Genomic DNA, 16,245 nt, shown 5'->3' with positions numbered 1-16,245 from the left:
GAGATATTGTCCTTGTAATATTTTTTAATATATCCTGGTAAAAACACTTCTAATAGAAAGGAAATATAAAAGGCTTTGTGTTTACTTTCAAAATGTTCCTAGCATTGTTGCAGTAATATCAATCTGGACAAAAAGAGTTTTCAATTAATCACAGAAGAGATTACTTTTACATACAGGACATACATCATAAAACCACTATATTAATACTTTTTAAACTAGAAATATTTAATTTTCCACTTTTTGGGGGGTTCTTTCATAAGTATAAGCAAAATATGTGTGATTTGCAGCAAAATATTTTCTTTTTGACAGACATTATAAAGAACCCAAAAAGGCTCATTTTGAACATGTGTTAACAACAGTTTTTGTGTGATAGTCAAGATTTGCTAAAAATTCACTCAAAATATCTCTGTCATATACAATAATTTCTGCAAAGATGCTCAGAAATGTTTTTATCTGAGATTATATAAAAAAATTCAAATCATTGTATGATTGCTCTCAAACTGTTAGAGAGGGTACTGGTATCTATATGTAATCTACTCATTGCCTGCCTCTGGCTACTTGCAAATGAACCTAGCTCAGAAAAATGCTTCATTTCCTATTTGTGGAAAACCTATTGGCTGATCACTGCCAAGTGCAATGCAGCATGTGTTGCACATCCCAGACTACTTACATAAATATATATATATATATATATATATATATATATACATAAAAATGTATACATTACTGAGGACTGGTACTGTAGGAGCTTCTTTCTAAAAAGCTGATCTTGGAGTACCAAGGACATAAGGACAATGCCAAAAGTTTGGCAGATTTTCTACTCTCACAAAAGTGATTTGTAGACAAACATATTGAAACATGATTAAAAAAAAATTAATTTTAAAAAGTATTGGAGTTAGGAAAAGTGTTTTAAAACTAGATCCATACCAGCACAAGTCCATCTCTAAAAGGCTTAATGCTTAACAAATATCTTAAATTGAAAATATGAAATTATATCCAATGGAAAGGTTCATCAAATCAAGTATCTGAAATGAAATCATAACATATATTTCTATTTATCAGGACAGGCATCCTATTTTACAAGTGACCAGTACCAAGCCACTGACATTTTCTTTGGTTTTTAGTTCAGCCACCGAGGGGAAGCAGGACAGTACCTCCCTTACCCTACTACTCCCTCTCTGAGGGGTTTTTTTGCTAATTATAGACTGCATGTTTAGCAAGAGCATTTTTCCTTCAAGCAAGATGGTTGGAGGCCAGGTTGGATGGGTCTCAACCTGATCTAGTGGAGCGTGTCCCTGCCTGTGGGAGGGAGGGGTTGGAATCAGATGATCTTAAAGGTTCTGCCCAACCCAAAGCATTCTATGATTCCATGAAAACTTAAAGATCATTTTCAGAATAACAAACATGATTTCTGATTTTTGAGACTTTCTGGGATTAGTTTTCAGCTCTCTGCTGATAGTACATGTTGCCCTGCGGTTCCACAATAAAAATATGGCAAAATCAAAGTATTATAAATAGCTGTGCTAAACCTTCAGTGAGTCCTAAGTAAATAATATCAGAATGCAAGCAGTAAAACAAGGCTAGAATGCCATTCTTAGCTCAAGCTTTACGACAGACCTGGAGGTAAACCATAATCAGCAATAGAATTGTCTTCAGACACCATTAATGAGACAAATACCAGCAATTTGGAGGACAATGGGTGTTGTATTTGAAGAATTACACTGGGGTGATTTTCTAAGGCAGTTTCTAACTCGCCAGGGTCAAAAGAAGGCTTAAAATACAATATGTATTCCTTATTTCTCTATTTATTTATTGTGAAAAGTAGCCCTTGGCAAACTTTATTTTGTGGAAAATTTAAATCAATTCTAGAGATAGCTGCTGTCTTCTGGAAAGGACAATGTGGAAGAGATGCTATCTTATTTACAGGGACAAGGACAGGGACAGAAAAATCTATAACCATATAATCTGTCGTTATAATTCTGGTTATTACTGACAATGCAGCCTATTTTTCAGAATGTTTAACGAACTAAAAATTGAAAAAAAAATGAAAATAAGAAATTAGCTGGAGAAAAATTGAAATTTATGACCAAAACTATAAACTTTTCAAAAGTAAAAATGAGACATGGAATGCTTTCATAGGAGCTAGAGGCTAAATATTGGTCTTTTGTGCTCACATTGTAATGTCATTTTAATGTGTCTGAGATCTCTGTCCCTTTGGGGAAGCAAGAAGAGGAAGAAGGGAGAACATTTCAAAACTAACCTCCAGAAATGTATCTGGGTTTTACTGTTGAAGAATCTCGAAGATATAACTGCTAAAAAAATGATGGACTTTATGCATCATTTAGGCCTTGGCCGATACTTTACAACCAGTAAATATACCTTTAATGATTTATCAGATATTGGTTAATATTTTGAGGTACTTGAAAGATGTTTATTAAAACTATGGTTTTTTTCCTTCTGGTATCACCACACATGTACTGAACTTGGTCTTGTGACTGGTTAAATCTGGAGGTATGCCACTGAAATACAAAGTTCTTTGTTTTTTTCATTTTTCATATTTAATGTGAAAAACATATTTAATGCTAAAACTTTCATTCATTTATTGAAAAAAAGGTTGAATCTGTCAGAAAGATTGGGATTTTCATCCTGTCAATAGTTTTGATTACAAAAAGAGGCAGAGACACAAGATTTGTCTGGTGCTAAAAGACCTGTACTGGAGATCAGATGGAGGCATTCTTTCCTATGCTGTTCCTACAGAGAAAGTAAATTTAATGCAATATGAAAAAAAAAAAAAATTGAATCAGTTATGAAAACAAAGCAAAAAAAGATTTGTTCTTAAAATCAGGACTTCCACTGCACAAATACACAGTCATTAAATTCTTTTGTTTAAAAAAAAATTCAGAACTTTCATAGAAACTAAGCAACAGCAGATTTTCCCTTAGGAGAGCAGGCTCTCTGTGTTCTGAATACCTCAAGGATTCTTCACCTTTTTCTGAGTAGGCAGGTAGGTGGCAATGCTACAGCAGCGCATAGAGTTCTTTATAGGGAAAGGCTCTAGTTCCTTCGAGATTTCCAGAGTTTTGTAGGTTTCAGATATTTTATGACAATAATACTCTTTTCAACTTGCATACAAACTCTAGAATTTGAGTAAGTACTTTGCAATCAGTTTTATAGTAATTCTTTAAAAGAGACTTTAGAAAATAGATGAGCAATCTGTATTCAAAATCGAAATGATGGAGAAGACAAATTGCAAATTCCTTTAGTATTTTATGACTGATTACACTCAGAAAATTTATATCTTAAATCAGCCTGCAGTAATATAAATTTAGGTTCTAACAACCAGACTTCTGTTTGCTCAAGTTAACAATCAGAATTGTCTTTCCATATAGATTACTTCAGACTATGGTTATCTTCAACCTAATGATTATTACTTTAATACAGTTCAAGTTTTTTTTTTTTTATTGGTTTTCCCAGATGTCTGGTCTTTATTGGAGTGAAGTCATAAAAATTTTAAAATTTTACTAAAATAAACACACAGTAAGTGCTGTTTTACTAATGAGAAATTGTGTGGTTGATGAACATAGCAGCAGCATGTGGTTCCAGTTTGTGCAGGCTGGAATTTTATTTGTGCATGAAAACCAGTAGTACCCCTATATTTTCAATACCTTCCTAGTTTTAAATGACCTTTCAAACATAAACGTTCAATGGTGTGGCACATTCACCGCTAATTCCCCTAATGCACTTCAAATCACATAATCCAAATTACATTATTCACATCTGCTCATACTTTTTAATAATCATCTTTTTATGATCCTTAATAATAGCATACGCATTTCTATGAGATGTCCCTAGCTTTCTGATTTTTCCTTTTTGTTGAATTGTTGTACATTGTCCACTATTCTACTAAATTATGCAAAAGAAAGAACCCCCCCCAAGCATTTAAACCATAATATTTTAATGAAGTCAAAGCTATTATTAAGCTTTTTTACTGCCCCAGATTCCTCCTCCATAAAACTGAAGTGGCTGGCTGAATTTCTTCGTTATGTTCTCCATTTGCATTTCTGCTCTTCTGACTTCTGCTCTCAGACAATTCTTCTAAAGTGAGTTCTGAATCTGTACCTACACTGTTTATTCCTTTCTCTCCCCTTTTCAAGGCAGACTGTTAGCTTTTGATTTGTAAAGGTTTTCTCCACACTTTCAGCATTTCCTCTACAGGGACAAAAATTCTACTCCTCTTCCTGAGGCAGACTCCTGCCAAGCAGTTGGAAGCATCATGTAAGTTGTGTGTGTTGAGTTTGGTCAGACTACTAACCTCTCAAAAGATGCGTTATGAAACAATTTTCTTTCAATATTTTTGATTTATTTTTACTGTCTAGAAGCAGAAAAAAAGTCCCATGTCTGCTTTAGAAGTCTACACAGATACTTGAAAAAGTGTCAAAGAAAAAATTGTAGCTCATTTAGACAGCATGCTTCAGTCAGGAACATATACCTTCAGTTTTACTGCTTAGTAACATGGGAATAAAGAGCATGAATAATTTCAAATAAGCCAACCCTCTCAGCTCACCATGAGCTCCCTTCAAAGCTACAAGAAAAAATTTTCTAACCCTGAAGCTCCTGACTTATTGAGTCACAATTGTATTTTTTATTTGTATAAAGGTTTTATCCATCCGATGTGAATATTCAAAGATATTTGTATTCCTGCAGATCATGTGTTTCTTCTTGCTCAGCCTTATTGCTGATACACTTAATTGCATTGAACTCCACTTCCTCAAAAGGTATGCAGCAGCAGGAATATCCTGGGGCTATTCTAGGATAGCTTTACATGAAGAAAGCTGTCTCAATACCATGCTGAAGAGATATTCCCTTGTTGTCTAGGTCTCTGATGTTTTAAGGAAAGAGGCAGAGTTTTCTTATATGTATCTGGGTCAGTAACTACACTTGTTTTCCCCAATGAGATTTGGTTTTCCAGTCACTTTACCTCTTAGCACACACTGTATTAAAGGCTGCCGTTTTCTTTGAGCAGCAGCAGCCTCAGTACTGAGGCCTCTTTACTGCCCTAAGAGGCAAAAAGAAGATGGAAGTAATCATGGGCTGATCAAACTGTAATATAATGTGACTCAACAGATGCCAACTCAGTTCTTTAAGCCTGAAAGTGGTAATTACATCTCTAAGGGGTGACAAAGAAGATAAGAGCAGTAAATCCATGATAAAAAGATTTGCGAGTGGGACCTTCTCAATGAAAGAAAATATATTGGACGATGCAATATACCAAAGAATTCAGATAGGACAAAATACTCCTTCAAACTGTAATTTCACAGAATTTCTCTTCTTTATCAGTATACACAAAACTCTTTCTTCAGCAAGACAAAGATTCTTCACAAACATACATGAGGTAGTGCCTGCAGACATTACATGACAGAAGTCATCAAAGCATTTGGAGCACAATTTCAGGGACCTTTGATGTTGACAAGATTCTTCATATTGGAATGGACAAGTTTGGGAATTCAATTTCCAGCACCCTGGAAAGGGACAGTATCTGTGGCTGCATTTATGATAGCTGTTGACTTTATCAAGGATTCCCAATATTCAAAAGTAACTGATCGTTGCCTCTGCTGCCATTGTGCTCTGACTGTTATTGCCAACATGTGTGAGAGGTCCCATGATACACTGAAAACAAGAAGCTGAAGAAAGCAAGAGATAAGTTCTATTTTTACCCCTTAATTTCTCCACCCTTCCTTTACCTTTCTAATCCCCAGTTCAGCACTCTGGCAGCACTGGCATCTCTCTGGCAGCACTCTGCCATTTCCTCCTAGGTGCTGCTCTTGCGCTTCCCCAAAACACTTCTGCCTGCCACACCAGTCACCACTCTCTTTTTCTCCACTTACATTTCTTCTGAGTCAAATTTATGGTGTTAGACCAAAGAAATATTAAGGATCATCCTTTCATGCAGAACCCTTCACAAGGTTGTGGTGATTTATCTTGTCAAGCTACACAAACCACCAATAAATAAGAATAATGAGAGTTTCTTAAAGTTGTTTTATAGGTAAATAAGTTTTTTTCCAACATTATTTTCTTCAGGGATAGTAACCTTCCTTGATTCCTGTAATAGCCTTCCTGTGAAGGCTGCAAGAAAGATTGTAATGAGGAATGGAATGTCTGCTGCTCAGTTTGGGAGAGGAAGCCTGGAGGCGTGGCATCTCCAGAAGATGGGACTGTGGATGGCTGCATGACTCTCCATGCAGAAACCCCACACCTGCACTGCAGCCTACTGCAATATTTTTCCTGACCATCCTCCCCAGCAGCCCCAAAGTAGGACAGTCTAAGATTCCAAGATTTTATTTCAGAAAACTCTTCCACCACAGTGCCCAGTAACAAGACTGTGTTGTCTATGATGGTTTTCCCTCACTCAGCCATTACGCCCATGCAATGAAATGAGAAACCAGCCTATCACCTAGATAACATCCCGAATCAAGCATCCTGAAGGATCAAGCATCCCATCATCTGCTTGTGCAGATAAATATATGCATGGAAGCCGTGTATTTGTCTGTAGGTAGGTACACCTACATACAGAAATAGCCTTAATGTGAATTTTGTTTATTTAGTGAGACAAGTTTTACAATTAGTTGTGATAGTTATTTTAATCTTCATAAGTTACAATGTTTATAGAATAAATAAAATATGCTAAGTATTTATTATAAGGGCCACTTTTCTACAATTGAACTCAAAGTTACAAGGAAAGAAAAGCATTAAGATTAACTTAGAAGTGAGAAGATTTATGTATTACGTTGTAGCTGAAAATATGCATAGGAAACTTTCATCCCATTCTTACAGACAGGTAGGTAAACACATTTTTTTTGCATGTATTCTTCTAGCAACAGTTTTTGTACCTGAGACAGAAATTGGATATGGAGATTACTTCTATTTTGCATTAGAAAAGTGCCATCATATCTCTACATTTTCTATCCTCTTTTCTTATCAGATGTGCTTTTGAATTAAGTACAGAATGCATTTATAACTTTTTAAAAGCATTAAAAAAGGGGGTTGGAAAGCAATGGTTATAGTGCTCTAAGGAGTGTATGAAATCCAGAAGCATAATTTCAATGAATAGGGAAAAGCCACAAAGTTCACTTTCATTTTGTGCCACAAGTTCAGGTGTGGTAGTGAGGTGTAGTGAGAGGCAGTGAGGAGGTATGGATCCTAAGGTTTACTCCACATATATTGGAAACAATATACTCAACATCTTTTTTTATGTTTTATTAAGGGGCACCAGAAATGCACAGAAAATGTGGTACCTACCTTCTGTTTAATGGAGCTGCTACCATAATTCCTTATATTTCAGAATAAAAATTGCTTAGATTAAATCTATCCTTCAAAAAGCCTTTGAATGATATAAACAGGATCATTATCAAAATTATTCTTTTTTTGTTGTTTGTTTTTTAGGGTTATTTCAGTTGCTAATTAGCTAATGCATTAATGAAGCATCCATCTATACAGTACTGGTACCTATATATGTATAATATATATGCCTATATATGTAATTTATATAATATGTATGTAATATTGAGATATTTTCTAGATTTGGATATTAAAATTGAAGACAGTTTTAAAACAGAAAACATTGCAACATCCACCCTCATAATTACAGTATGAATTCTGATCATGTTTCATTGGGTTTTTTTGCCTCTGGACAAATCACAAATTTTCCTTGGGGTCAGTAGGGGTGAAAGCAAGGTTCTCTTCAAAAAAGCATTCTTAGGAGCATCCTGTGCCATTTGAGTGAATTACTGTATCCTTGCAACAAAACCCCCTTGAAACTCATCTACCCCAGCACAAATTTTTTTATTGTACACTGTAACCAGGCTTGGACAGGAGAGATTGCAAGAATGCAGCTGGTTATAGAAAGAGCTCCTGGTTTACATAATAATGGTGACAGTAATTAATACATTAAAAAGAGCTAGATTAATCATAATTTGCCTGTATATAAATAATTTTCTTCTATTGCTGCTATGAAAATTTATGATAATTTATTTTGTTGAATGTGATGCAGATGATTGATTTCTGTTGCAGAGATTTTAGCAGAGATCTGTCCTGCTAAACTTTCTACATTCAGCACATCCATTTCTTTTGAGCAAGACAAACTGAAGGACAGCTACACTGATTAATCTACAAGGACCAGAAACTGAGGTCAGTGATATAGCTGTATATATCCCTCTGAACCCTAGGAATGCTCCTGTCCAAATGAAGTCCAAACTTATCTGGTTTTGAATTCGATATTCTGCCCCTCCTGCCCTCTCCCCAAAAACACAGTGTGTATATGGCATTTTTCTTAGAGGAATGCCTTTTTTCACAGCTTCTGACATGCTCTGTATTCGTAACTCAGCCTTTTACTAGATTTTCTTACAGTAGCAGATGCCTCATGACCTGACCCACAGCACATTTTCACTTGCCTCAGTCACTTGTTCCATAAGCTTCCAGAGGAGGCAATATTGATACTGAAATTCCCCCATCTGATGCCGTAGCAATTTAAAAAGTCAAGGGGGTGCTTGACTGGAAAGTCATGCCTTAAGAAGCCAGTGAATTTTCAGGGCTGGAGTGTTGGAAAGGCACAGCAGACACACATGCAAGCTTCTCTTTTCTTCTGCTAGCAAACTAGTTAATTCTGAAAGTTGTGATATAGGAAAATAAAATAACAGCCCTTAAAGTTCTGCTATCACTGGCTTCTTAATGCAAATCACACAAAAAAGTCCACCAGGGGAAAGCATGTCAGCCTCATCAAATCAAAGGTCACACCTAGCCACTAATTAAGCCCTGAATAAAGGTTGCTCTTTTGAACTAAACTTATATTTAATCTTTGTTTCTTTGTTGATGCCATCAAGCAATCACTTTCTGAGGGTTTCCATGGTAACAAGTGAGCTTTTTTTTTTCCCCCCTTCATTTTAAAGCTCTTTCATGCACCTAATATGAGGAAACAGTGGGATAATTGGCATGGAATACTGTTCCTGTTTTCCTGGTATAATTCAAGCAAAGCAGGGTAAAGTAAAACATGGTTTTCTATGAAACTGGAGATTTATTTTCCCTCCTCTCTAAGAACATTAAAAAAAACTATAATTTACTTACATCTTTGGTTTCTGCGTTTGCTCTTGTACATAGTCATTGTGAAGAAATTCCACTTTCTAAGAAATAATTGCCTTGACCACAGACAAAAGAGATCGTGCTCCTGCTTTGCAGTGAGACAGTTGCTCACTGACAGAAGGTAACCAGCAATCTCTCGGAGAAAGGCAGGGTAATACCATTCTCCTAAAATCCAGGGGAGCTGCTGCTGGCTCTAGCTATTTTTTCTATTACAAGGCTCAGAGACAAAACATATTTATTGTCATACTTTTTTTTTCAAATGTGTTTGATGCCATGTAATAAAAATCCAGAACACAGATAGAATCATGTAATCAGGCAAAGTGGGGTAATATGCTATGCAATGGTCTGAAATCAAGATTCCTTGAAAAAGCCCTGACATAACCAAAATTGTATAAATGACCTCATAAACTAGCAAAAACTAACTTTCCATTGAGAGGGCTTAGAATTATGCATATGATTATGTTAAAATATTTTTGGTTACATTTTCATTTCTATTACATTTCCAAATTACTATTAAAACAAAATCAACACATGTTGATCAATTAAATCCTGACTGCATGTTGGAGCCCATGAATAGATTATTCTCTAAATAAATAATTTATATAATATTCATTTATAAAATTAAATTATTTTTTTAATGCCTATATTTACTTCTGCATCACCTTTCAATGACTTAATTTGGGGAAAGCTATGTGAATAACATTTTGCTGATAGATCATTTTTGTAGCTACTTCACTGCTCTCTAGTGTTTTGAATCACAAGGTCATGGGGATAAAGTGACAGCATTTTATGATCATCCACATATATGTATATCACCATTTCAAAGAATCCAGATATCTTTCTAAATGGAATAGGTGAAGGGTGAGGAAATTTTTGCCATGTTGAGGAGATGGGAGCTGGTTAGATTATAGTCAAGAAGATCCCAGTGGCAATAATGGAGTTGAAAAGAAGAAGAAATTCCAGGTCATTCAGCAATAAGTCTGCCTTTAATAAAATTGAGTGAATATATTTTTAAAGTTTTAAGAAATTTGTATTTTGAGCTGCTTGCCAGCTTAAACTCAGATAGCACAAATGCAGAAGCATCTAAGAAAAAAAAAGTAGAATAACTGTAATGTCTTGAAAACTGGTAATAGTACACTTTCTCCTGCTTAAAATGTATATTTAGACAGCAGCTCCCTAACTACTTAAAGAAATAAGAAAAATAATATATTTGGCTTACATAAAAAAAAAATAACATTTGGTGTTCATGGATCGTTCATGTTTCAGTCAAAGAGGAACAATTTGGTGGCATTCATCTAAAACATTGACCTATAGTTACTTTTCTAATGAAAAACAATTAAAATAAATTAAAAGAAATGTCTCTTTCAATCTGCCTACCCTAAATTTAAATTTTTCATAATAATTTCACCTCTCAGATATATCAGATATATTTTTATATTTCCATATAACCATTAAATGGTGCACATGGTGCACCATGTGCACTATTTAATTTGCCTTTCAGTTGTTCAGTAGTCACAAATCCTCATATTGACATGCCTCTAGTTACTAAAGCAAAATCTTTACTTTATGTTGCTCTATTAATCTAATTTCCTCCTTCTGTCAAAATCTGACCACATACCTTTTCATTTGCTTTGGATTTGTATCAGGAAAGCTGAGGATAAAGTGTAGTCTGAAGAAAGTAAAAGAAATGGATAATTTTTTTAGATTTCTTTAGTATTTCACCTACAGTTGTCTCAAAATACCAGACTTGAGATTACACCATTTCAATTGCTGAGGTCAGCAGAAAGGTGGGAGATTGCAAAACAAATCAAATGTGACAGGAAGAAAAAACATTAGTATAATTGCTAAGAATGGCAGCAGACAAACTATCTGCACCATATAGAAAGACCCTGGAGGCCTTATATTCAAATAGCATTGTGTAGTTAATATCCATTAGAGTCAATATTTTTGCACCAATTTATATGAACTGAGGTTAACTCCACAGTTGCCCTGCTCAATTTTCCCTCTGAGTAAATTTGCAGCCGAATCAGATCTGTGATCTGACTTTAACTACAGAGATCTGTGGTCTCCCTTTAAATTTACTGGTTCATGTAGCAATCTTTTCTTTTCATGCTCTCTTCCTTCTTCTACCTGAAGGCTCCCAAACATATTATTCAGTTCAAACTTTCCTTGTTTCATTGATTTCACAACATGTCTCCAATTTTTTTCCTCAGCTCACATTAGATTGTAATTAAAAAGCCCAGATCTCTTCCTTGTCATTAATGTCTACTTTTCCCCTGATTTTTATTCTGTGTTTAACCTAGCCATATATTACTAACTCTCAATGTTGTCTAATGTACAGCACCTACAACAACTTGCATATTTTTTCTACTGGTCTTTCATGCATTATTCTATTACAACATGTATTTATATGGAAATATTTTGGCAATGGTATAATATAAAAAATTAAACTAAATGGGTATTTCATGGGATAGGGATTAATTTATTTTAAATCAATGATCCTTGAGAGCATAGCCTATATTGGTTTTTTCTTTGTGTTAATTGGAACTCTGGTTCTTCAGTGCAGTGAAAGGCATTTGCTAAAAATAAATATAATCTGTCTGGCAAATCACTGTAGGTCTCTTCATGAGAAAATATTGCAAAAACCCCACACCTTGAATGTGCTGGCTAGATTTGAGTGGGCACAGCATCTTCCTGTTTTTCTGTGTTACTGTTTTCTGTTAGGAGGGTTTAAAATTCCCTTTCACATCATTACACCTTGAAAAAAGTCAGAATCTGGCATATGGCTGGTTAAATGTAACCAGCTAAGTGAGGTGGGAAGAAATGAATGGAACATATGAGCAATAAAAAAATCACCTTGTCACATTAAACTTATTGCTTTTCTACAAGGATGCATCTTACATGATTGAAACAGTTTAAAATGTTATTTAAACAGTATGTTGGAACGAATTTTATCAGTCGTTGCTGGTGGTAAAAGATAATGTCTACATAGATAATGTCTACATCTGCACATCTCATAACACCTCTTGCCTTTCTCTCCTCCCCACCTTATAGGTCCCAATAATAAGGTCCCAATAATAAGGTCCCAATATTTTCTTTGAATACTTTAATAAAATTATCAAACTCTCCTTTTTAAAGAAGAAAATAAACAAAATGCAGATATTTTATAAATGTAACTGCTAACATGAATTTCACATATTACTCATCAATAAACACTTTGCCTGGGTGGTATGCTCAATTTTATTTTTAATGTACAGATCTTGGGCAGAAAAGGAAGGTGGAGGAAGCTTAAAGTCTGTTCTCTCTTTCATTGTGTAATTTAGCACACCCAAAGAGTCTTCTCAGATAATAATCTTTTATAGCTTCCACTTCAGTACTTATTATGATGTCATCTAAGAAAATATTACATTCATGAATATGAATTAGTTCTTTCTTTGAATAAAGGGTATATGTAAGCATCAATGTTTAACCTCCTCCAAGTAATAACCCCTCCTTGATAAAATTATTGATCTATTAAAATAATGTATGTGCACCTTTTACTGATAAATACTTATGCAGATATCTAACAATGTTGCTTTATAACATGTTGTAATATTAGTTAAATAAAATTCACTTTAACAAGAAATGTCACTTAGCTAATAAGGCAGATTTATAAGATATTCTTTTTATGACGTAATGAGGACAGAGCTTAAAATATTGGCCAAACCAACCCCGCCTAACACAAGTAAAATACTGCAGAAACAGCGGCAAGTTGGATGAGAAGGAGTAAAATTTCCACATGTCATGACTACAAGTGTAAGTTAAAATCAAGGAGTTACAAAAATGTTTTTCAGGACACAACAAAGCTGTCTAGCATTCCTGAAACATATCAGAAATAAAGACCATTGACAGTGCCAAAGAAGGAAAAGGTTTATTAATAGGTTAGCTGTAGATTAAAGGTCTCAATTCCACTGCCTAAACATTCATGTCTAGCACTAGTTCAGTGATTTGTGGTATCTGAGACATTCACATAGTGCCAGAAAATATGGCACAGCACCTGTGGAAAACCTACAACCTTCTGGAGCACCCTGCTGAAGCCAAGAGTGTCTTATGTGGCTCTAGGCAAATATCTAGGCAAGTAAACCCTGCCCAAAGAGTTTATATTCAAACCTCTTTCTGATCATTGCCATTATTCCCTAGCATTTTTATATTTAGGGTCATTGTTTTTAAGTGTTTCCAACTTTAACTCTCAGGTCTTCACCCTGCAAGACTGTGATTGACTGTAGGAGGAATAATATGGAGAGAGAAAATGATGAGTGACTGAATTTGTAAATATGCTCAAAGAGGCCACTATTTGTTGGTACATAATCACAGCTGTGTGTATTAAGAAATTGTCTGGATAAAAGAGAAATAACTGATCATAACACTTTCAAATCAGCAATCCTCCTCTTTACTAAAGACAAAATGCAGTTAAAGTGTTTCATAAGTCTTCCATTTTTCTGTTGCTTTTTGCTCTGCTCCAGTGTTTGTATTCAGAAGAATATACAGTTTGCAAGATTTCATGAAGACCTCATGTATTTATCAAATGCTGCCTTAGAATTAAATTTGCTACATTCACAGCATTTACATCATCCAGTAATTTAGGAAAAAAAAATCAGAAGAATTTTTTTTCTGGAGCTGTTTGATTTTAAGAAAACTTTTGCTGTTTCTTTTCTCTATTATCTTCTACATTTTTGCTGACCCATTTTACTTTTCTTCAGCACTATCAGACAGTAATGACACTTCACCACAAAAGATTCCTTTTTAGATAGCAGGAGAAAGCCCCTATGGTACTGGTCCTACTTTCACCATGGGTAATTTTTTCTTATTCAATGAAGCTTTTTTACTAGAATTTCATTTGTCTCATTGTTACAGTAGCATTTATCTTTAGTCTTTAAGGAATTCACTGTCAAGCTTCCCTCATTAGATTGTGCTCTTTTTATCAGATGTCACTATAAGAATTTAACAATATGATCACAGAGGTATTAAACAAAGCCTGACACCTTCTTTCTCAGGTAGGAGCTCAAACTGGCTGCTCCTCATGGCCCTTGCCCAGATCCCAGCATGTTCTCATTCCTCCAACAAGAACACTAGAAATACATTTGGGTATTTTTCTGTGAGTCATAATTTCCCAAGGTTTAATGTGTCACTTCCTACAAATATAACATTGGAATCAACATGTGCTTGTCTAAAAGTGAAATTGTTATCTATTATTAAAGAGAGGAGTTTCAAAACGTGAAAAAGGTTTAGAGGAGGAAACCCTAAATCAATCGAGTTACTTTTTAACTGTCCTTGAACAAAAATTTGATGGAAAAAAAGCCATGAATAAGCCATTTTCCCTGTCTAGATGATAATAGAGTCTGTAAAACAAAGATTTAAATAATTTTTTTGGAAACCAAGTTTGTTAAAGGTAAGCATAAGAAGGCTTGATAAAGGATTTATAACAGATTAGGTATCTCAGAGGAACCTTCATTGGAGATGGCTAAGATGACAACTTGTAGTTTTTTCCAAACTTTATTTGTGATCACATATGCCCAGATCCAATATCAATTGTCATAAGATTCAGCACTGGCCAAGATTTGGTCCATTTTAGTCCCTTAGCCTCCCTAATTTTAACAGAATATTTCAGGCAGGGGGAGACTAGTATGTCATGGGCTACTTAACACCAGAAAGTGTGAAGCATGTAATGTCCTGTATCTACTTTTAAGGAATAATGAAAAATGAACCTCTGCTCTTAATGCTGGAGCAGCTTTTTCAGCTGGGAATGAATGAGATCACCAGTGGCTGGACCCTGATCTGTGTAGGAAATTAAAAGACAGAAACTTCCACAGATACTGAAGGGTTTGTTTTGCAGCCTAAGAAGAAACTTAGATTGATGTAAAAATAAAAGTACGCAGACATTAAGCAGAAAAATTATAGATTTAAGTTTCTGTAGTTGCAAGTAAGGATATGCCTTAAGTAAGTAAGAAACTGTATTGAGTAAGATAGTGAAGAGTTTTATAGTGCAGTAATATAACTCTATAGAGTAAGTTAAGTTTACATGTTATAATAGAAGTATAGATGTGTAGGTGTAATAGTAGCCCATTGCACAAAAGTACACCCAGTGCAGCAGAATTAATTGAAGATTACAAAAACAAAATAAACTTTGCGGCAATTTTCCATTGGTTTAGAATGTTATATATTGCCTTGTAACTACCTTGTGGCTACCTCGAGCTATGGCTGACTTCTAGCTCCTCTAAAATCCCACAGCCTTTGAAGCTGGTGTTTATCTGAGTAATAAATCATTTTTAGCCGACAGTAGTCCCATCCCTTCATTAAGGTATCAATACTCTCTATCTTTGGAGCTACAGACTCTGGTCTGATAACTCAGGCACCTACAGACACGCATTATGAACATCTTTCAGAATTACAATGTGTCCTCAATTACATTTGAGTAACTTCCACAAATTCAGAGCAGCTGCAATGAATCAATATGCTGTAAGCTTGAACCTTCACTTTACAACTCAGAATGATGTTTTTTTCACCAAGAGTTGCCCCACAGCATTCTCACCAGTTCCAAAGATTGACGAGGGCTCTAGAGCTTGATAATTTCACAGCTTTAACACACTCCTTATTGTCTACATTGTCCTTATATAACCCTTAAGTGAAACTTGGCCAATTCTGTTATTTCCTCTATTCCAAAAACAAGTAATACAGTTATGAACGCCTGATAGTTCTTCCTTTTCTCAAAAAAGTACTTTACACAAAAAAGTACAGGTCCCTTTAGACTTGTAATGATAGCATTAAGCTTTCTTAATCTGAGGAATATTTAGCTGTTATTTTAAACCAGGTACAAGGAGATATTCCTCTCTGAAATGTCTGAAAAAATCAATTAAACTTCAGGCTCAGAGTTAGATATACTATATGGTAGTTTCTATAGTGGAAAAACATCTTCCCTTCTGCTTTGGCAAGTGGAAAAGATGGTAAATCAATCTCAGATGAATGATGTTCTAACTCATTTCACTTACTTTACACATTCCATAGACATAAGTGTGTTTGTCCCATTTTAGAGTAGTTTCTTTCCTAATCCACCTCGGTTCTTGAAAGGTTTGCTCT

The 16,245-nt window shown here is 34.9% G+C and overlaps 1 protein-coding gene across 5 annotated transcripts in view; it reads right to left on the bottom strand.

Moving 5' to 3' along the window:
• Nucleotides 1-16,245, bottom strand: part of RALYL (RALY RNA binding protein like) — a 368,275-nt gene that overhangs the window by 97,423 nt on the left and 254,607 nt on the right. The window contains exon 1 of one of the 5 annotated variants that reach the window (XM_058042386.1): nt 9,118-9,259. The exons of the other annotated variants lie outside the window; for them this stretch is intronic. Coding sequence (XP_057898369.1) covers nt 9,118-9,154 — 37 coding nt within the window. The 5' untranslated portion in view covers nt 9,155-9,259. Of the gene's footprint in view, nt 1-9,117; nt 9,260-16,245 lie in introns of those variants that run through there. 5 annotated transcript variants of the gene reach the window in all.

This window comes from Melospiza georgiana, chromosome 1 (genome assembly GCF_028018845.1).
Source record: "Melospiza georgiana isolate bMelGeo1 chromosome 1, bMelGeo1.pri, whole genome shotgun sequence".
Lineage (NCBI taxonomy): Eukaryota > Metazoa > Chordata > Aves > Passeriformes > Passerellidae > Melospiza > Melospiza georgiana.
Note: the sequence above shows the minus strand (reverse complement) of the source record. Positions and strands in the feature narration are given on the sequence as shown.